Here is a 22,785-nt window from a genome sequence, read left to right on the forward strand (position 1 = left end):
GTCAATATGGCTGCTGTGAAAAAGGTCTATTTGTAGCTAGTTTCTTTTTTTAAGCTCAAAAACAAACAGTTTTGGTAATTATCCTTCATATACAGTGTGGTTAAAGAGTTATGACAAAGATAATTAGTAAAAGAATACACCTGGACATTCCTCATTCCTCTATGTCAACTGATGTTGGACAGTGATTTTGCTTTCTAAAAGAAAAACAAGTACACATATTTCTTTGTCTTTTAGTGCAGATAAAAACACCCAGGCATGATATTTAGAGTTGAACAGTAACAGTCTACTGTCAGAGATGACAGAAACAGCAAATATGTAACAGTAAATACAAACACAATAAGCCTTACTGAAAATCAAATGCTAATTGGTGGCATTTACATGAGAGACAGAAAGATATATCGGCCTGTCAGTATTATCAGCCAGATATTGTCCTACCACAGATAAATTATATTGGTCTGTATCTGTAGCAGCATTTTTTTTTTTCCTTTTACAGGCAACGTTAGGTGTATTTTCTTAATTCAAGATGTTGTAAATTTATTTATAGTTATTTACAGTATGATTAGAAAGAATACAGGTTGATATATCGATCTTGAAATTTTTTACTCCTTAATATCTGTTAAAAAAAAAATATCAAGTATTGGTGGGATTTGTGTGTCATCAATTGATCAACCAGCTCTACTTCTTGAGACAAATGTAGCAAATTTAGCAAAATAAATAATAAAAATGCAGTGTATATTTTTGCAATATTTTAATAATGTTTGCTTTATATTTCTGCCAAGATTATTGTAGTAAACCAGGAACCTTTAACAGTGGTTTTCTCTCTGTTGTAGTTCACTTTGTATGTACCAGATATAGTTAAGTGAACACACTGTATTAATGTGACACTAACTGAACTCTTTACAGGACTATGGATGTTCTCATCAGTCTAAACAATGGCACGTCCTTCATCTCCAGCGCCTACACCATCACTGCTTCCACATGTGTGAGTCTGAATTACCTTCTTATGTGGAACAAAATGAAAGCATCTGAAATTAGATCTGATCTTCTATCCTGTATTTTCCACCTGTGCCATGTTACCGTGTATAACATACTTCTGTCTTGAACAAAAGCGCTCTTAAACTTTTTCTCATACCGCTCTGTCATAACCTGAACCTGATTTCTTCATTAATATTTCAGCAAGTCTTGCTCACATTGTGGTCTGAGTATGTGATAGTTGCAGTTTTTCTGTCCTGATAAGCAGAACTCCTTCTTCCTCTCTTCCATGTGTCATGTGATGAGTCCTTTTTCCCCTGTATTGACTTTAGTAATCATCAGTTGTTCCTTAGTTTCTCACTGCAGTTTTTAATTGTCATGCACACAACATGGACACTTTGAAGCTTTTTCTTAAGCTGAAAATAGCCACATTGTTAAAACGAGGTATTGAAAAACCCTCAATTTATGGTAAATTTGCACCTTAAATCTTAATGTTTATATAATATAATAATACAGAAAATAATGGTGTCAAAATCAAAATTCAAAAATAATTGAATCTTTTCTTACTATTTAGTTGCATCTACATGTGTGCATATTATATCCATTTATATTGGGGTCCGTTAGATGACATCCAGGTTTCTATTTTTGTGGGTATTTTGTTTTATTGAAAGGTTATAAACATCTGTATCTCAACCTCTGATTCTAAAGAATCTTCTGATATTTGTCCACCAGCTAATTACCAGGCATTTTGTTTACTCTCTTCAAGAAAGCAGTGTTGTGATTAACTGTTTTGTCTTGGATTTTTAGGATGAATAAACTGATTACTTGTTGTCTTTTCCTCCTCTAGTCGGATGGTTTGGTGGTAGCGATAGTCTTCCTGGTGTTGCTGATCCTCTTAGCTCTGGCCCTCATGTGGTGGTTCTGGCCTCTTTGCTGCACAGTGGTGAGTGTTTCTGCTCTGCTCATAACCAAATCTGAACATATTCAACTTTGGGCAACCAGAGCTGATGATTCATTCACTCTGGGTTTGCACAGAGATAACAGCAGGTTCTGCACTGACAAAACATGCCAGATAACTCATATGTTGCCTGTTTTGCTTGCAGTCAAAATATATAAATGAATAAATAAAAATAATACTCACTTCCTCTGTCTTTGGTGATGAAAACACTTTGAATGGTTAATTTAATTAAGAATAGTTGCATTAAGAGAATAAGTCAGCAGTGAGAACACTGTATGTATGTAACTATCTCCTTTGGTTGACATGTTGCAAACATCCTGCTGTTGCAAATGCAGCAAATCAAATTTTAGCTGCGAAACTCATCTTCCCACACTTAGAAAGCCAAAAGCTGTAACCATAAACCACCAGTAACCAGCAGGTCATTGCAAGCTTTAACTGTGTCTGAGGCCGCTCACACACAGCAGGCTCAGCACTGCTCACCAGCCGGCGCTGAAGGGAAGTGGAGTCGAACATCTGTTCAACCCCGTCACCTCCCGTTTACCTCGGTGGCTTAGCAACACCACAGAGGAAGAACCTCAAACAGGAAGCGAAGAGCCCACATCCTGCAGATCAGTGGCTGATGCCTGCATGTGATCACACACAAGTTCTGAGAAGAGATGAAGTCACTTTGTGAGCAAACTGTTTTAAAAACAAAACAAGAGAGAGATTAACAGGAGAAGACTGTGAGTGACAGATTGCATGAAAGTTAACAAAATCTCTGTTTGCCTGGGACTAACATTAGGCCTACCTGGGGACTGAAGTGATTAATAATAATCGCAGAGATTGTTTATGGTTTAATCACAGTTGAATCTGTCATGTCCATGCTGCAGCTTAAAATACTTATTTTGTTTTGATAACCACAGAATTCTTCTTTTACTAATCCTGTCAGTCAGAGTGTTTCATTTCAGCGACACTTTGTTTTTAACGCTTAGTTTGTTTTTCTTCTTACTCCTCCTGTTATTATTATTCTTATTTGCCTTATTTGTCTTTTGTGATTGCTAACTTCCTCCCTTCATCAAGAATAGTGTTTAAGGAAGGTGAATGAATGCATGTTTTGCTTAGCTAAATTAGAGTTGGACAAAATTAGAAGGGGTAAAAGATAACAATTTGAGCAAAGCTTTTGCACACCATAAGGTCTTATTGATAGATGTGTATGATCAAAAACTCTGATCTGTGTAAGAAGCAAGTAAAGTTATTGATACCTGTATCGGAAATTGCCCCAAATTGGACCCTGCTGCTTCCAGCAGTATGCCATATTTTTTTAACCTCCTGAGCCAGGCCATACAACAGTCGTGGCATATCGTATATGCAAAGATCATCAGAATTGGTATTGGGAAGGAAAATGTATTGTAACATCTCTAGAAGCACAATATGCTGCACATCATCCATTACTTATGGTCAGTATATTAATAATGTGTCATTTTTTGTGATGTATGATTTTTTTCAAGCAGTACTGACACCATACATATAAATTTGACCTGGGAGAAACCCACCAATCAGAGGACAAAGCTCTTCCTATAATACTTAAAAATTCACTATGTTGCTAAAAGAAACAAAAACAACAACAATCAAAGTTAAAGGCTGGGAATAAATCACTGACTTAGTACTCAAAAACTCTAATTTGCATTATCCAAACTGTGTGGGTGTAGTTTGATCAGATTTGATTGATTATGCCGGCAACGTAAGCAAACAACCCACCAACTGTCATAATATTTTGATCCGTATATCGTTGAACTCTGATTGGGGCAAGGAGGACGATGACATCATGTTTTTCCGAAGTAACCTCTGCCCACTTCAAACCGCTGGGAAAAGCACAGAGGAAACGACGCAGACCAAAAACAATTTTGTGAAATAACAAAAATTTGGGCAAAAAATATTGTGATCTTATAGGATTCCATCAGTCATACTAAGTGGCAGATTGAGAAAATGTGTTTTCAAGACATTTACAGTATAAAATGACAGTAAAATTAGGTCAGTATTGACTACACATGTCATCTGACCTTATTTTTACAATTACAGGCAGGTGCTGTGCGATATATTATGATCGCATTGCTGTTTGACTAAATTAATTCTACCTCAGGAGGAGGAATGGGGACTGAGATCCAGTCTAATTTGGTTAGAACTCTAATACTGATAAGCTCCAGGGCAGTGAGAGCTGCTGTAAGTAGAAGTAGTTTGTAGTAGTTTAAGTAGTTTGTTAAGGTGGAACTTAAAGCTGTGTTTAATTAACAAATCTTGACTCTGCAATTAAATTCTGAGCTCTCCTTTATTGTTTCCCCTTGAGCAACTTTATTGTTCTTTATGGGAGGTGTTTTTCTTTTAATCCACTGTTTAAACTTTTCTTTAGGCCCTTATATTCATGAAAACTGCCATCCTAAACTCCTCCTGCCTTCATCCCCTTTAGAAAAACGGTCTCACCCACTTAACCATTTACAAAAATCCACAGCAGATTATCGTTTGGGGCTATGAGATAGGGGCTACAGATGGTGCACCCTGGTCTTTTTCTGTTTCTCTGCTTTTTTCTACTGAGATCTGATGAAGGCAAATTTACCCTGCACTACTGCCAACCACCCTACCCACCCGCACCTCCGTTCCTGCTCGCCCCGCACCGCCCCTTAAATGATAGACGTCACCTGGCTTTGTGGACCTGAAGGGAGCCCATCCAGGATGAGATGGAAGCATATTTTGGAAAACCAACAAAGGCATTAAAATGTAAACCCCCTGCAGCATGTCTGGCCGCGGACGTGTTTGTCTTGGTGGAGAGAGCTGCTGTTGCCTTCCATCGAGGGACGCGGCAGAAGAGGAGGGCCATGTGTGGCTTGTTAATATTTAAACCCCCAGTCTGCCAGGTTTCAGCAGTCGGGATGAGGCCACGCACACACACACACACACACACACACACACACACACACACACACACACACACACGCCCAACCTCTTTCCCACAATCCCTCTCTCTCTCTCCCACATGGATTGATGCCAGGAGAGAGGTCATACAAGCTGTGGAGTGGTAATTTCTTTGTTTATGATTTGTTTGGAAATTAAACTCAGAATGGCATAGCCTTTAGTTCAAATCAAAGGATTCGGGATCGGAGATGCAGTTTCGAATTACACTGCCAGTTTATCCAAATTACAAATGATTCACTGCTAAATTGGATGCACTTTTGGACACATTGTCAACTCAGTTGGTGCTTAATATGTTAATAATCTCTCATTATTTCATGTTATTTCATGTTAGAAGTTGCCACCGTTGCTCTCCGATGCAGAACTTTTATCTTCTCTTCTTTCTTTTCCCCTCGGAGTCATTTTCATTTTCTGCAAACACCTTCATTTGTCCATGGTTAAAAGCACAAATCATTTTTAAATTTCCAAATATGCTACCTGCCACAGATCTGTCACGATAAGCCTCCCGCAACAGCTTGACACAACACGGTTTGAGCTCTAGGTTGGGAACGGACGGATTATCAAGTCCAGTTGGACAGTTACGGAGACAGCCATATGGGGACGGTGCCCCAAACGCCTCTGATTGGTCTGATTCCCCCCGGTGTCGTGGTTGCAGTGGTGAGCCGCTGGGCCTGATGTCAGGCGGCTAAGTATCCCGTGGTTTAGTTTTTAATTACGTCGCTGAGCGCTCCTCTTCACATCTGTCCATCAGGTAGCTGGGAAAGAGCAGCAGAGCCTCGTCATTTGTATAATGCTTTATTTATCCCACAATATGTCCAGGAAATCTGCTGCATAATTACTTAATAAAAAGAGATAATCCTGTCAACGTAAGGTGTGGCTGAAATGATGTTAATCAGCGTATGGAGAGGCTACCAGTAGACCTGTACTGGATTTGCTTACAGCCAGTTGTGTGTCAAAGAGCAATTAATTAACCCTAATTGATTATTTTTCATTATTTTAATGACAACAGTATGTGGAGAATGTGATGGTATCCCTGCGCTTAACAGTGAATGAAACAGCTGTTAGGATCTATGATATGCCATAATTACATTGCTCTTTTTTCTCTTCCAAAACCAATTTAGCAAATGCATAAGCAGTGATGACAGTGAAGTATCTGTCTGTGATGACTAATGGACAAAGGTCTGCCTTCCACTTTGCCGCACACCTCAAGTTGAGATATGTCCTTACTGTAATTATATGTACAGTATTTATAGGTTGGCTACTGTACCCTGTGTGTAGTGCTAATGTACACTGTTGTGTAAGAGGGGGGCAGTGAAATGAGGCCCTCTCTCATACCAAGACTGGGATGATGTGGGTGAACAGGAAGCACCCGTTTATTTCTTATCAACTTCTGTTAATGAGCCTTTGAGCCGAACTTTCATTTTTGCTATCATTCAATCTTAAATAAATGTTGTGAGTAAACATCATAACACTCCAAAACCCAAAGATAATGATATGCAACAGAATAAACAAGCAAAACTTCACTTTCTTCTCAAGATTTGTGAGTTTAATGATTAGTTAAGTGACCATATTTTTAGCAAGGGGCATAAGCGTCTATGCATCCAGTGTTCACACGGCAAATTCCCACTTCAGCTCAAAGCTGATGAAATAGTGTATGTTCATAATTCACAATTTTGAATTGCCCACAGTCCCAAAAAATGAATTAATGAATTAGTTGATGTTTATTTCTTCAGTCTTGTGCAGGTCTGTCTTTTTGTTGTTGGGAAGCGAAGGTAACCAGTCCGTTGTGGCTGTTGGTTTTTGGTTTAACCGTTTGTTAATGATTTCTTGTGATCATCGTTCACTTCTAACTATTTCCCAAGACTGGCCGGATGCTTCAAATCAATGTGTCATTTCAGTTTTTTTGCCGATGTGGCTGACATTTAGACTTGTAGTGCCTAAACCCAAGCTTTGTGAGGGTCATACTTACTAAGTCCGCAGCAGGGATGAGGGTTACCAAACACGGTTCACGTTAAACCACAGTACAATTACTGATGATTAATATTTGCCATTTAAAATTTTGATTATCATAAAAGCTGTGTTTGATAGTCACATCTTGTAAACTCAAAGTAAATCCCGTCCAGCCTCCCGGATGCAGACACAAGGTGCGCTTGTTTTTGCATCAGTGAAAACTCTGACACAAGGTGCGCTTGTTTTTGCATCAGTGAAAACTCTGACATTGCAAAGGACATGATGTTAAGTCAAATTGTTGACAGTTTTCTATGTAAAGCTTGGTGAATCAGTATTTTTTGAAGATTGTCAGTACATTTTAACAATACCACTATAATACAGCTCATCACTAGTATGCAGATAGACCTATTTGGACTGGCATGCCGAGTGTTGTAAAACACAGTGTTGTTAACTGCCGCGAGAGTTAACGACACTCACCTTCATGTTCAGTGTTCAGTGACCAGACTCTTTTAATGCATTCATGCACAAAACATGGACAGGGCCCTTAGTGTTTTGTGAGCCACAGTCCTGCTCTCTGTAGTGACTGTTTACCAGAAGATGACTCACAGCTCCTGACACCTGAAAACACAAGAGAATAAACTCCACCGTTGCAGCTTGATCCCTCTCACAGATGGACAGAGTGAGTGGCAGTGGTGTCTTCTCCAATCCCGCAGTAAAAAGTTGGACATCAGTATGTGAAGCGTCTGACTGACACCTGACAAATGTCACTGTCAGGCTGCTCTTTGCTTTGCGCTGCACATCTGAAAAACCCAGTGGAGGCATCTTGTCCTTGAGTGGAATCACATTGTGGACAACCTGCTCCTCAGGTGCCATGTCATCCAGTGTTGTCATGAACAATGCCGCCAGGCTGGTCACTCTGCTGTGGGAGAGGTGTGTCGCGGTTATGTGTGTGTGTTTTTTTTTTCTTTTCTTTTTTTTTTCTGTGTGTTTACACCACCACTCATCTTCCACGCAGACGGACTTGGAGCTGAGCCCGAGCCTCCTCCTCTGTATCTCATTGGAGCTAATTAACTCCTTAGGACTTTATGATTGGGGGGATTGCTTGGGAGCACTGAACCCCATCCAATTAATTAAGAGCTAAACGGGCAGCGGCGCTCGCCCCAAAGACTCCCCTGTCAACAAGTTGATTTTCAGCTTTTCTTTATTTTGCACGGGGGGCCCCTGATGTTGGTTTACAAGCAGAATCCTTGTAATCAGTAGTCAGCTGGGCGATGGGGTGCCAGTTGCAGTCACAAAGCAGCCTGGCAGCGGCAGCGTCTCCTCCGTGTGATGAGCTGAGGGAAGTCTCTGTTTGACTCAGTCACCTGTCACGAATCACCTCCGTCAGCCTCGTCCGTGCTTGTCTTGACAAGGTTTGAGCGTGTATGTTTGTGTGTGCCTGTATACGTCCCCTGATGGACTTTGTGCTGACGCTCTTTTGCTTTTTCTGTCTATCCAGGTCATCAAAGACCCTCCACCGCCTCCACCACCTTCCCGTCCTCCACCACCTGTGAGTACATCACCATAGCGTTGTCACAATAGCAGAATATTTTAACTGATGCCAATGAAAGTTTTAACATGTGTGTACCCTTACAGCATTATAGATGAAAATAATAAATCAACTGAAGTCACAGAACAAATACTGCACTTCATTATACCACACTGAAAACAACCTAAACAAGGAAATCATCAACAAAAATTGAGCTATGAAATTTGCTTAAAGAATTATTTCCATTTTGTGAAATAGGTTTATTAGTTTTCTTTCTGAGAGTGTGATGAGAGGATTTATACCACTCTTATGTCTTTGTGTTAAAGCTATAATATGTAATAATTCCACATTAAAATGTGTAAAAACACTAGACATTTATGTATTTTGTTAAATTGTATACTTGCGTTTCCTGCTAACCGTTGCTAGCTAGTTAATATAACTTACAGGAAAACATGGCTATATATACAGGAAGGACGTCAGAGCACATGACTCTAAAATAATAATAATAATAATAATGATAATACATTGTCCATGACTGTGATTTCTCCCTGAGTCACGTCAGTTAGATTTTAAGCAACACAACTGGTTATTTAAAAGTGAAGAAAACAACTCCCATGATCCCACGCCACTTCACAATGTTATCAAACTATGTCTTTTGTTATAGTTTTAATGTAAGAGTAATCCCTAGTGGCAGAGAGGCTGGAGCCAGGAGGCAATTAGCCTAGCTTAGCATAAAAACTGCTTAAGGTATAACTCAAACATTAAACCACACTGTGTTGCTTTTACGTGTCTGTTTGTGTACAGATCATCAGATTATCAAACAAGATATGATGTATTAATTACTGAGCTTCAGATGTGCTTGAAGGAGGATATTTTAAATTTTGATAGAGTCAGGTCAGATGTTTCCCTCTTCTGTCGGTCTTAATGCTAAACCAGGCTAATCACCTTCTTGGCCAGGCTCTTTACTGAAAGGGAAAATCTGACACTTTTCATGTGGATGTCCAATCAATGTTGATGGTTAATTAGTCAATTCAAGCAACAAACTCCTCAATAATGTGCTATATTGACTAAGAAAGGTGAGTTCTCCTGTTGAGAGTTATTTTTTGGATCCAGTGATGTCACAGTGATGTAGCTGGTGTTTATGTTTGTGTTAGCTATAAACTAGGCTGAGTGTGTGTGTCAGAAACTTGGTGCAAAGCATCCTGGTAGGTGTAGATACTAAAGCAACAGCTCCAGGAGCATGAGAGCTCAGTTTTCTCAGTCAGTTTAGCACACACTGAGGACTTTATTGCATTATTTGCTATATTTACCAACAACACTTATTATACATCCACATGAAAAGTGTAGAATTTTCCCTTTAATGTGCTGACGCAGTGTTGGAGGTCTTTTCTTCTCGTTCTCTGAAAGAAAGTGAATAATATATAAATTGAATACTTCCCAAAATGTGAAAATTTACTTAGAAATCTTTTGAAAAGTTGCTGCTGTTGTTTACATGGAGAAATTCAAGCTGATTTGTTGTTTTTTATTACCTTTTAATGTTGCATTAGCCATTTCTGGAAATGATATCATCGTATCATAAAAATCTTGACTAATACCTCTGTCGTCACAATATGCACAAACAGGTTTTGGTCTTTATGCATGAGCTCCCTCTGCAAAATTGAATTGGATTCATCAGAGGATTTAAAATGCTGAAGGAAATCGGCTAATTATTTAGTTGATCAAATCCTTGAAATTCATTGAACCCTATAGAAAGAATAGATGGCTGTAGTAGAAGTAGTAGTAGAAGGACGTCAGTGTCTCTTCCTTCCTAACAAATTGACGTAATCAAGCGTTTCCTGTTGGGAGGAAATGCATTCAAATTTTGATCAATGGGATTGAATGAAAATAGAACACTAGCACAGACCTGTGCTTCCTTCCTTTGTCCATGCAGGAGAGATGATTGATGTAGTCGTTTACAAGAATTAAGTTTGCATATGGCTCCGACTACATGACGGAGTGTGAGTCTCCTAATTTCTGTGTCTTTTTTTAAGGAACCAGAGCCGCTGCCCAAGAAGAAGTGGCCGACTGTGGACGCCTCGTACTACGGAGGAAGAGGAGCTGGAGGGATCAAACGCATGGAGGTCAGAGCCTAACTATCATCCCCCAACATATTGCTTTCAGGAACATGAAACACCGTCATCACAGTCACACAGTCACATCTCTTACATTACATTTGACACATGAATCTCCTTGAAGTCTTGATGTGAAATGATTTGAGCAACAAATATTAAAACATTAGGGCATGCTATACTTTTGTTCCAAATCTGAGCCAAAAAAAACACTGAAATCCTATAAAGGTGAAATCCTAGATGGCAGGAAGCAACGCATTTCTCCCAGCTGTTACCCTCTAAACTGAGAAAACTGCTGACATTCAGTCTTGTCTCTGAAGCTACAAGTTTGTGGAGTTGCACAGTCAGGCAGCAGGAGGAGGGACTGACTGACTGACTGACCAGCCGGGCCGCTGTCCTCGTCAGTCCACTGATGCCTCCAACATGACAGGCCCTGCCATCTCGTCCTTGGCCGTGCGGGCCTGATTGGATCAAGTCATTGCCGGGATGAAGGATTGAGTGCTGCTGTCAACTTGACATATCCACCTCACCCACCTCTCCTCCCCCTTCCCAACTCCCAAACCTTGGCAGCCCCTTTGTTGTCCGCCTCCTCCGAAGGGAATCCAGGTTTAAAGACGGGCTCCCCTCCTCCGTCCTCCCCCCTCGCTGTTGTACCCCCTGCCGCTTCTCAGCCCCGAGGAAGTTAGTGGCATTGCAGGGATTTCCCAGCATCCTCAGGGAGCTCCTACCTCTTGACTTTTTCCCACGAGTGTTGGCGAGCTGCGAGCCTGGCCGTCCCGTCGTTCTCTTCTTCTTGCAGCAGGTTGATTCCCGCCGACAGGCCCGTCTCTACTTCTGAAGCCTCCCCCCTGCGGATGGAGAATGAGGTGCTTGTTAAGATCAACCTGCCCTCTCCTCTGCATCCACATTTAAGACGCCATGCTGTGAAAACCACCTCCACCTCCACCGCTTTGCCGCTGCCAATATTTCAAACGCGTATTGAGCCGGCTGAGGTGACAACGTATCTTTTATTCATCGCAGCCCTCTCTTTTCTTGATGCGGCAGGCCAGGGATGTATCCCAGAGATGATTCTGAAAAGCTGTTCTATATTGTCACGGCTTAACCTACAGCTTGAAAACTGTGTCGCTAATTAATCACCTCTCCCCATTCATGTGACGGTGGATTTTTTATCTCCTCCTTGCAACAGATGTGATGAATTCAATTAAAAAGCAGGACAGCTTAACTAACACACAGGCCTACTTTCACACGCTCACACACACACACACACACAATAACACATTATACCACATGTAAATATGCTTATTAATAAAAGCAAAAACAGGTTTTCAGGTCATTTCGTTTTCTTATGGATATACAGTATAGCGATAGCAGTCGTCCAACTCCCGTCTTATTAGCATCATGTTTTTCCCTTCCTGTGCTGCTTAGCTCTTCATTGGCTGGGAGTGCTTTCGACCTCCTCTGCCTCCTTATTGGCTGTTCTGGATGATATTTAGTAGTTTATGAGTATTATGACAGATTTCTGATTAAGGGATGCAACTTCATTCATAGCAGATTCAATTAAAAAGCCATAATGACTATAATACCTAATAAGCAAGCTGTTTTGGTTCTTTAACCTAACCAAAGTATGACAGAAAACTTAAAAAAAAACAAAAACAAAAGTAATAAGTCAACTTAATCTCAAAGTGCTTCACATGAGACACAATCCCCAGCCTCCTTTGTGAAAGTCCTGTGTTTTAACCCCTATCACCTGACTTGAAGCCTTTTTCCCTAGAAACCAGAGCCTTTCTAGCATAAAGGCTTTCTGGTAGAAAGCCAATGGAGGCTAACTTCTCCTGTTACCGTTTCTGCAGCTTTATGTACTTAAAGATAATACTTGAGTTTGGTATTAAACCTTTTTTTTGGGACTACAGTAGAAAAATTTCAAGTGGTGCGCAGGGGTTTTCATAACTTCAGACTGCACAAAATGCATAAAAAAGGTCTTTCCAAAGGCATTTATTAGGCATCAGGGAAAGAAGCAGTAAAATTCCCCAAACCTACTCTATCTCCGAATTACATTTTTAATCAAAACACACACATTTAGATTATTTTATGATAACTAATGTTAATGTTGGAGAGGCCCATCTACCAGTTTTTAAAACCCCTGGGCTATTTAATAACTCACCTCATAGTTTCAGCACTAATTTAAGTTTTATCAATAATGAATGTGAAAAGAGCAATCCGAGCTGTTATCTTCTCTTACATTGCTGTTTGTGGTTTTACCTGTCCAGGTGCGCTGGGGTGAGAAAGGTTCGACAGAGGAGGGAGCCAGGCTGGAGAAAGCAAAGAACGCCAAGGTGTCCATTCCAGAGGATGTTGAGGAGCCAATGATCAAACGTCGCCCGAAGGCTGCCCCAACCTACCATCAAAACGAGAACAAGTGGTACACTCCCATCAAGGTGAGCGCTACAGTCATGTACCTATAACTGATGTAACTGAATGGGTTTGGGGTTTTTATCTGTCATTTCTCTTAGCAACATTGGCCAAAGTCCGCTTACTGGCCCTTTAAAGCCTTTAAGAGCCTCTCAAAGTCTTCATTCAGCAAAAGAAACAGGCTCAGGATGCATCACATAACCTAAGTGTGGAATTTCAGTCAAGTGATAACAGGTGGTCTTATATGAAGGGGGAGATCTGAACCCCAGAGATCATCCTTGAATCCAGACAGAGGTTATTAAATTTCACACTAAGGTCATGTGTTGATTCCAGAGCCAGCTGAATAAAGACCATTGGCTGCTAAGTGGCCCTTTGAGATTATACACAAAGGCCAAAAATGACCTTCAGTACTCGAAGTTTCATGTTTTATTTTGTTTTCTCATTATTTCTGCAAATAAAATGATGTAAATGATCATGTTTCTCAGCTAAAACCCATGCTTTTCTTCACTCAGGGTCGCCTCGATGCTTTGTGGGCTCTGCTCAGGCGGCAGTATGACCGAGTTTCCCTCATGCGACCCACATCTGCAGACAAGGTAAGGCAGTGAGAAGACATTACCGTTTTCCTGCTCTTGACACTTTTGTTCCCAGTGGAAGTTTTATTCTCAGAGAGGCCTAAAATACAAACTGTACTCATGATGAAGAAAATATGCAGAGGCACGCAAGATTGACTAAACAGTGAAGTGTACGTGGGTGTTTATCTGTAGGGCGTGTGTGGGAAACAGTAAATCTGCATCAGAGTGTTGTTTTAGGTTTTTAGTTGCACAGACCTACAGTCTGAAGGGAGTGAGTCAAAGTCTCGTCAGTGGTGTTTGGTGCAGTTTGTGGTTTTTCAGGGATATAAATAGAGATCTTGTTGCATCTGTCAGCAGTATAGATGGTCTTTTTATTTTGTTTTTGACTATTATTAAAACTCTAATCCCCAGACCTTGACTAAATTTAAGCATTTTTATTCCTCTGAATCTTCTGAGTCATCACAATAATGGTTAAGAGTTTATTATATTATTGCGGTGTTGAATTACAGATGTTGAGGAACAGTTATCTGTGTACTGCCTCTTAGCAGAAGAAGCTGCTGGCACAAGTTTAGCATTGTGTTGTTGTTACCTAACGGGGCTGATGTGAGCTGCAGCTGCAAAGGCTCACTGAAGGGAGTGTGACAGGGACGGCCTAATATGGTCACACTGTGGGCTTTTCTCAACCTCCGTCAGAGACGAGGAAGCATATCGACTCCGCAGACTGAAACTCGACGCCCGCAGTCGGTTAGGAGAGCCCGCTGCTCACAAACCACCACCAAGACAGAGTTAACCAGATGTTATGATATGTGCTTAGTTCTCTAAGGCAGCAGTCAATCCAACAAACCACACCATCTGCTGTTGACACTGAGATATTATGCTTAATCCCAAAATGAATAGTATAGATTAGAATTGATTTGCAGACCAGTATAGAGTGACACAGCATTTAGATTTCATTTCTGGATCTGATTTCAGGCCTGGTGGAGAAACCCCCTCCTCTGTCCCACATTAATGCTGCATACAGCTCTTCTTTTAATGACGCAAGGTAGAACGACATTAGCTCATGTGCATTTTCAACTAAAGATCAGCAAACACCTCTCCTGTGTGAATGAAGTGAAATATCACAGGAGCTTTACAGGCAGCTTTATCCACAGTGGTGGGCACTTCTAAACCTCTTCCTCTTCACGGTGCTCTCAGAGCAGGAACCATAAGGGTTTATTAATGGTTCACAGAATGATGTCAGACTGCAAACGTCTCAAGTGGAATAACGTTTGTGGCTCTGAAGAACATGGAAATAACCGAGCCGGTGGGCCAGCTGTGAGCCTGCCAGTTGCTGCTCAGGGCGTCACTGTGCTGTTTAGCAGAACTCTTGAGTGCCAGAAGATGCACCATTAAAAAAGAAACATCATCAGTATCTTTTCAGCTATCGCACACAATGTGTTTTTTGACATCTAGGTTGCACGTGTCCATTGTTTGAGCATCTTTTCACGCAGAGCTCGTCACTGAAGAAAGGTCTGGCTCCACACATAATCATTCTGCTACAAGAGTTAAAAAAGCTCTGGCTTTATTATTAATTATTAATTAATTTCAAAAAAAGTAATCAGAAGCAATTGTACAAAGCTGTGGGATTCATATGTGTTTTTCGTCATTTATCTGACCCAGTTTAGCAGGAGTTACCCCAGATTTGATGACCTGTGACATTAACACACATCTTATTTTTGGTATGATTAGTCTCATGTGTTGATCAGAGTTGTGATTAAAGCTTTGGTTGGGCTGCAGAAGATTTTCATACTTCAAAGTGGGTTGAAGTTTGGGAATGGCTGCTCTAAACCAATTACAAACATCTTGGATGGGTTTAAGCCCAGGTTGCAGAAATGGTACCCCTGCAGAATACTGTCAGAAATTCACCTGTTTGCACGTAGGGAGGGGAGCACTGGCATTAAAATATATATAGATATATATAAAGAAAAGTTAACACCTGCTATCTTGTTTACGTTCGTACCGTTAGCGACCAGGTGCTCACTTGCCTTTTTTAGCATGTAGGTTGCTATCTCTGAAGTTGTTTCATGTAGCAGTGGGTTGCCTGAAACAGACGGCAGTCTTATACCCGCAGTCTATATCTGGTGAGTCAGACTAGATGCAACCAAGATGTCTTTTGACCTACAAATCACCAAATCAGTGCAGGCTGGTTATTACTGCCTGTCTCAAAACCAATTGTCTTCACAAAGTGCAAGAAAATACTCTCTGTAAGGGCAAAAAAACTTAAGTATGATGTGAGCTGGCTTCACTGCCAGGATTAATTTTTAACAAATTGTTAAATGGACTGCTGCTGTTTGTGTTGTGTTATGAGGTTTAGTGATGAGGCCAGGGTTTTCATTACATGACCAAACTTGCATATTTTCCTGCAGTATGCTCGCTGGAAAGGCTGCTGTTTTCATGTTGAAATGACAACAATTCCCCTGCTCAGTATTCATCCAACTGTCTGAGCTGAGTAAGAATAATGTGGAAACATCATGGCTGCAGCTCGTCTTGCGTAAAAGATGATAGATATTGCCATACAAGAGGTCGCCTCAGTTGCTCCGAGCAAACAGTTTGGAAGCATTGAAAACTGAGAGTGAAGCCTGCTGGTGAGTAAACCAGTTGTGTCAAAGCTCGGAGGACAGAAGAGGACATGGAAGAAAAGCTGCCAGTGGAGTCCCTGGCACTGCTGGCTCACTTGATTCGCATGCCGATCACTGTGCCAAACTCCACTTTTAAGTCTTTGATCAAGACTGTACAGAGCGGACACAGGAGAGAATCAAACAGGAGGCCACGAAGGCTGTGCGTGTTTGAACTAATGTCTTAAAGGGGCAGCAGTTGACAGAGAATGGAAACTGAATATTAGTGAAAACAGAAATCATTCATTTTTAACTGACTTGTGATGTTTTTAAATCCCATGTTAGCTTGCTGTGGAATTCCTGGCATCCAAATTAACAATAAAAATGCTTTTCATAAAAAGGCAAGCATAACTTATGATTTGATACAACTTTATTTAGACTGACTCTTTCTACAAAGATAGAAATGTACTGTAATACTGATACAGTTTGATTTGAATAAAGTGTCACTAAACTGATTCTGTCAACAGTAATTGAAACAAACCTTTACTGAAAGCATGCCTTTAGAGTGACATTTATTTTTGAAGCAAATTTCAGGTTAATTTCAAAACCTTCGCCCCCAAGTCGTCCCAAAGTCCACCGTACTTTCCACAGTACTTAGTCTGTGTAATGCAGCAGTCTGTAGGTTGACAATCTCACCTCAAAGTCCAGTTAGTCACTCTTCTGGAGATTTGGATCACTGCACATGATCTTTATGCACAGATGGATTTTGCAAATTTCTCTTTGAATTGTTTATGTTCAAATTTACATCTTTTCTTTATAAGGTCTTCTCATTCATGTTCAAAGTTAAGGCTCAAAGTTCATTCTTAGGTCCAAGTATCTCACCTAAAAGTAAATTTTAGTGGCTGTTCTGGAGTTCTGGAGACAAATGTGTAGGATTTAGTAGGATCTAGTGGTGAGCTTGCAGATTGCAAACACCTTGCATCACCCTCCCCTTACAAGCATGTAGAGGAACCAGTGGTTGCCGCCAAATTTTCGACAGGCCGTATGTAGAGTCAGTGTTTAGTTTGTGGCTAGACCCAGCTGACTGATACAGATCTGTGCTTTCAGTTTTTACCCTCCAGGTTAAGGGGGAAAAAAAGTCCTGACTAGTAGAAAATAAATCAGAACTGTCCAATGACATATTGTCAATTTTACCAAGACATTGAAGACTGATTCTTGTATAAACATGTTTCCTCTTCTTAGTGGAGTGGCTAAAGGCTTTGGGCACTAACAGTTTCCATGTACTGATATCATAAACCTAACATTAGACTCCGTTGGACACGTTTCATTGGATTAGTTTTTACTGGACTTTTGAATGTTGGATTTACAACATTAGTATGCCACTGCTGGATTTTTTCCAACTTTCTGTGCGGTTGACAGTTATGTTCAGAGATTCTTTTCCTATATTAATTTCTTTTATGGTTCCTTGTCTTTTTAGAGAGCTTATGTTGAGTCAGTAACCGCTGCTGTTGGCCCTCTCCAGCCCTCGCTGAGACATGTGTGTGATCCTGAACTGAACAGATAAACTGGCTGAACTGTCCAGTGGGAGGTTAGGTGTAGATGGCAGAGTGGGCAGCGGTGGCGTGGAGAAGAGAGAGGAGAAGAGCAGCGGAGGGAGGGAGGGAGGGGAGTTAGCGAGGGAGAAGGGGAGGGGAGGACAGCGGTCTTTGATGGCGGACAGGAAACCTCCAGGGTCATGAATTTTTCAGCGGGCTGCATCCGCGGGGTTACAAGGACTCGTACAGGTGTAAGGAAGCAGGTTGTCGCAGACATCTGTTCAGCATGGGGACCCGGGTGTTCATGCCACCCCCCTCACCCTCCCCTACCCTCTCCCTCTCCTTGCTGAGCTTCCATCCTCACCCCCCCCTGCCTTTCCCTCCCCCAGCAGTCTCTTTTCCTCCCTCCCCATGCCTCCCTCAGTGCTGCCGCCCGGAGCCAGACTGCTGGATTGTCAGCAGATGCAGAAGAGAGACAGAGAGACAGAAAATGAGAGTGAAACAGTTTTTTTTCTTTTTTTTTGTGGTCTCACATTTAGTGCCGGAGGGCCTTCAACACCAAAGGTAGAGCGGGGGTGGACACAGCTGCAGCGCCGAACTTGCCCCAGGCACAAATAAAGAGATCTAATGTGGTTTGACTGTGTTGTCGGTGAGACAGGGGAGCCGGGGAGGCACTTCAGAGCCAACTTAGCACAGCAACATCTGCCGCCAAGTTTTGCCGGGGATCGACTGGGGACAGCAGGTAGAGGAAGGTGGCAGAGACAGAGAGGGAGGTTGGCCTTATTCTGGTGCTCACTCAGGCTCTTTGTGAAGAGGCGGTGGTGTGCATGCATGTGCGTTTTCTTTTTTTTTTTTCCAGAAATCTTTTTTTTTTTTTTTCATTCACCGCCCCCCCACCTTCACACTCTAGGTATTGTTTTCTAAAAGCAGCTGTCCACAAAATGCCCAAACAAGGTGTGCAATGAATGATGCATCACCATGCATTAAACCCTCCGTGTCCTCCTACAGAAGAAGACACACAAGAGTAGGCGAGCCAAAAACAGACAACAGGCGTTAGAGTTCTTCTGAGTCCGTGTGGACTTCCAGTTGGATTTCCATTTGTTCCTCTTGCTCTCATCTGTTCCTCACCAGGGGGACGTGTGGGCTGAGTATGCTGGTGTGTGTGGAGGTTAATCGTATTATCTGATGGACCTTTATACTACTGCTGAAGTGTATTTGCTGTTGAGTTTATAAAATAAATTTTATTATAGTTTCGTGGGGGGATAGCTCCTTCTTGAGTCTGGAAATTTTAGATAAAAAGTAGTAATGAGGTGATGGTTACTGATCCCTCTGGGTGAGAACATAGAAGAAAAACAGAAGCATGTGTCTCCTCCCACAAACATGTTGGATTTCGCTCAAGATCTCAAACGTCATTTTAGCACAACCTCTGCAAACATTCAACCGAATCAAAAAAGGAAATCCTTCCACCTCTCTCTGTAACTCTCATGCTGTTGCTTGTCTCTATCACATGCAACATTATAACAGTATTTCTTTTAAATTAAAGAGTGTCAACTAATTTTGGAAAATGTTAAAATGAAATTCATCAAGGACATATTTATATCTACACTCAATAACAATATAAATGCACCACTTATTTTTACTCACTTTTTTCATGAAATAAAAAATCTGTGCATCTATATCTATACATTAGTCAGACATGCATTGGACACAAACTTGGCAAGTCCTCTGTTACTTTGAATTGGTCATTAATACCTCTTAAAACGAACACTTACTAGCCAATCAGAGGCGGAATAGGGCAGGTGATGACTTTTGCCATCCTGGGAAAAATATTAGGTATCTGTAGCCCTTTGTGAAATAGCCACAGCACGGTGCCTAATAAATATGTTCTTTTAAAGATAAAACTGCACATTTAATGTGAATTTTATTTTTTTTATTCTGTTTAATCAGCATCTCTGTAGGCCACACCTGTCAGGTGGAAGGATTATCGTGGCAAAGGAGAAGTGCTCACTAACATTTGTTAAGATTTGTGAACAGAATTTGTCCTAAATATTTTAATTCAAAAATCAAAACCAAAAGTGATGCGTTTATTTTTTTGTTGAGTATACAGAATCTTATTGCGCAGAGTGAAGATGAGGCAGACTTGATTTAAGAGGGAGGCAGAAGAGATTTTCCCCCCTAAAATGCTTCTAAGAAACTGTACAGATAAAGAACACATGTGAGTCAGCCTCCCACCTCTCCGTGTCTCTTTTTCCTCCTCCCTTCTCTCAGCTGGTTTATCTTTCCTTCACCCTGCCAGCGCTCGGTGCCCTGGCTGCGACAGCGTCTTAATTTAACAGCCGTCGGTCACGTTGTCGACGGTGCTGTGGGAGCGTTTAATTAAGTGACTGTGAGCAGAGGGACTCCACGGACCTGCTCTGGAAGAGTCCCGTCAAATGGAGGGAGGAGAGAGAAATGAGAGAGAAAGGGACGGATGTAAAGGGGAGGTTTAAAAAAAACAAAAAAAACAAGGACAAGCCTGGCATAAGTCGAGGGCCACCGAGGGTAGAGGTGACAGTCTGCTTGCCTGGCGTAGCCTGGCATGGCACGGCATGGCATGGCATGGCAGAGCTGTCCTTGGAGGTCACAGTGATACATGCTTGGGTTTATTTTCTCCTTCCTCGGCAGCTCGGTGTAGTGCCTGCCGGTTTCTCAGGGCTCAATTAGAATGCTGCGAGGTGCTGCAAGGTGACTGTTTGCATGGAAATAGAGCCAAGTGAAACATTAGACTGGAAATTGGAAGAAGATATTTGCTTTTCAGTTTCAATATTTGACTGGCATGAAGGTGCTACATGTAGCATTTTAACATCAGTAAGTCATCCGTAATTACCACATTGATTTTGAGACATGAGTATAATTACTGTAAACAAACAAGACCGCGTCTGAGACGATTGGCAGCCTTTCTCTGGCCTCTACACTGCATTTTTACATTGTGAGCCACGGGGTCACATTTTTTGTGGGAAATGTTCTTCCAGCGCAAATGGAGCTCAAGTTTCTCTCAGAGTTTCTCTCAATGGCAGATGGTAGAGGATTGAACGGCTGATGAGGGGGAAAAAATCATTTCCAATATGTTTATCATCTTCAGAAAAGCCACAGAGAAAAGCTTTGATCAGAGCACCATATTAATTACAAGAATTGATGAGGATTATGGGAAATGTAGTCTTGTTGGTGCAATAATACCCGCGTGTACTTTACATTACTGTCTACTGTTTCTCCACAGCGAGGGACCGTTTGAAACAGACTGTCTACATTTTAGATTAGTAATCCATCAATGAAAAGTAGTCACTTTTATGGTTTTGTCTGAGTTATGATCCCTGTAATGTATTTGTGAACGTAGACTATATTTTAGTTTAGATTTTTGTTTTCATGATATCCATGATAGTTTGATATTATGTCTTTTTGGTTGAAATTTCAGCAGCTCTTTACAGCAGCCAACTGTAAACAGTTGAATACTTCAGCATATGTGAACACACAACCAGCAGCAAAACAAACTAGTTGCAAGTGAACTTAAAAAATAAGAATAAAATAAATATAACAGGTCACTGTGTTGTTAACCAGTGGCAATCAAAAAGTTTGAGAGACCTAAGAATTTCTTTACATTTCGACTAAATGTATTCTTGCACAGGCTTTAATTACAATTAGTTTAGGTTAGTCTTGAAATATAAAGTATCTTTAAGTATTTATTGTGGACTGAATGCATCAAAGATGCAACACTGCTGGTATTTACTTTTGATAAATGTTAATAATACCAGTACTGTTAGATAGAACATGGTGTCATCTATCAATGAAAATTTCAGGTATCACATTTGATATGGCAGCAATATAATAAGTTTTAACCATCCCAGTGGTTCAGAATTAATTATAGGTGTAGTGCTGCTCACTGAAACGGCAGTCTGCCACTTTCTCTGTATGTCATGAAAGAAACAAACAAATTTTATTAAAGTTATTGTCATATTGATTCACATCATCAACTCATGCATCGAGTAACAAGGGAGGAAACATTTCACCTTAAAAAGTTGCCATCAGCGACCGGTAGACTTTAAGCAGCACAATAAAATAAATACTTTCATCTCTTGTCTGTAGCTAGCTAACATTAACTGTTAAAGTTGAAAAGGCAGGAAAATATCCTTTCACTAATCTTCTGATAGTTTTATTTGTGATGCACTTGCAAACAAAGATTTACTTTGTCATTTTTTGTGTACTTGCATACATAATAACAACAAAGTGGTGTTTCTCCCAGCTCTTAGCAGTGTAACAAGACTTTAAAACATTAAAAAGATTATATAAATTTTCGACATAGGGGTTTTAGGAAAGCAACATATCCACAGTTAAAGACTGTCACTGATCTGTTGACGGAGAGACATGCTGGGTGAGTAACCAACTGAAGGCTGGATAAACCCGACTCACTGCACCACTGAATCAGATTTAAATACAGATTTAAATATTGGACTGTGGCCAATACCATAGGATCAGCATTAAACTGGCTGCCATACTGGCTGTACTGGTGTATCAGTATGTACTGAGCAGGCTGGTCATATGGAAGTGATCCAGGAGAGGAAGTGGCTTCCTCACATCCATGCTTATGGCCTGAGATACACAGTGACCCATTTAGACGGAATACCAGAGCTGTGACGACCACCAAATCTTAAAAGACAGTGAGAACAGATAGTATAGAACATTTCACACTGTGTTCACAGCAGTGAAATTCATTCAACAGACTGTTTATTCAGTCTTATACATGAAGGATGTATTCAGCAGCTTCTTTCTTTGCATTTTTTGTCACTTGATCTCAGTATGTAAAGCGGAGCAAACATTTGCTTGGTATTGTTCGAAAAAACGTAAACAGATGCACACATACTCATCCTTTCACGCTTCCCGTTTGTTGCTTTTATCTTGCTGCATTACAATGCCACACTGAATATGGTGAGAACATCTTTCTTGAAGCTAATAAAAGCCGTCAAACTGTATTGTTCAGTGTTGAAATAAATGCCTGAGAAGAGCCAAAGGATGACACATCCTTGAAGGTTTTCGGCATTGCAGAAGGCCCACGTTTTGCTCTCTCCGCAGCCGTTAAAAGGAATAATTTGGTACCTAAACGTCTGATAAGACAATATGCTAATGTGGTTCTAATATATGCCTAAAGAAAGAGTTGACAGCAGCACTAATGCAGAATAAACAGG

General features: G+C 40.9%; 1 protein-coding gene across 1 annotated transcript in view; it reads left to right on the top strand.

The window, feature by feature from the left end:
* antxr2a (ANTXR cell adhesion molecule 2a) overlaps nt 1-22,785 on the top strand; it is an 89,525-nt gene that overhangs the window by 30,882 nt on the left and 35,858 nt on the right. The window contains exons 11-16 of the mRNA XM_084728199.1: nt 904-982; nt 1,820-1,915; nt 8,322-8,372; nt 10,382-10,471; nt 12,727-12,894; nt 13,381-13,461. Coding sequence (XP_084584325.1) covers nt 904-982; nt 1,820-1,915; nt 8,322-8,372; nt 10,382-10,471; nt 12,727-12,894; nt 13,381-13,461 — 565 coding nt within the window. The remainder of the gene's footprint in view (nt 1-903; nt 983-1,819; nt 1,916-8,321; nt 8,373-10,381; nt 10,472-12,726; nt 12,895-13,380; nt 13,462-22,785) is intronic.

This window comes from Lutjanus erythropterus, chromosome 10, assembly GCF_056507025.1.
Source record: "Lutjanus erythropterus isolate fLutEry1 chromosome 10, fLutEry1.hap2, whole genome shotgun sequence".
Taxonomy (NCBI): Eukaryota; Metazoa; Chordata; class Actinopteri; order Lutjaniformes; family Lutjanidae; genus Lutjanus; species Lutjanus erythropterus.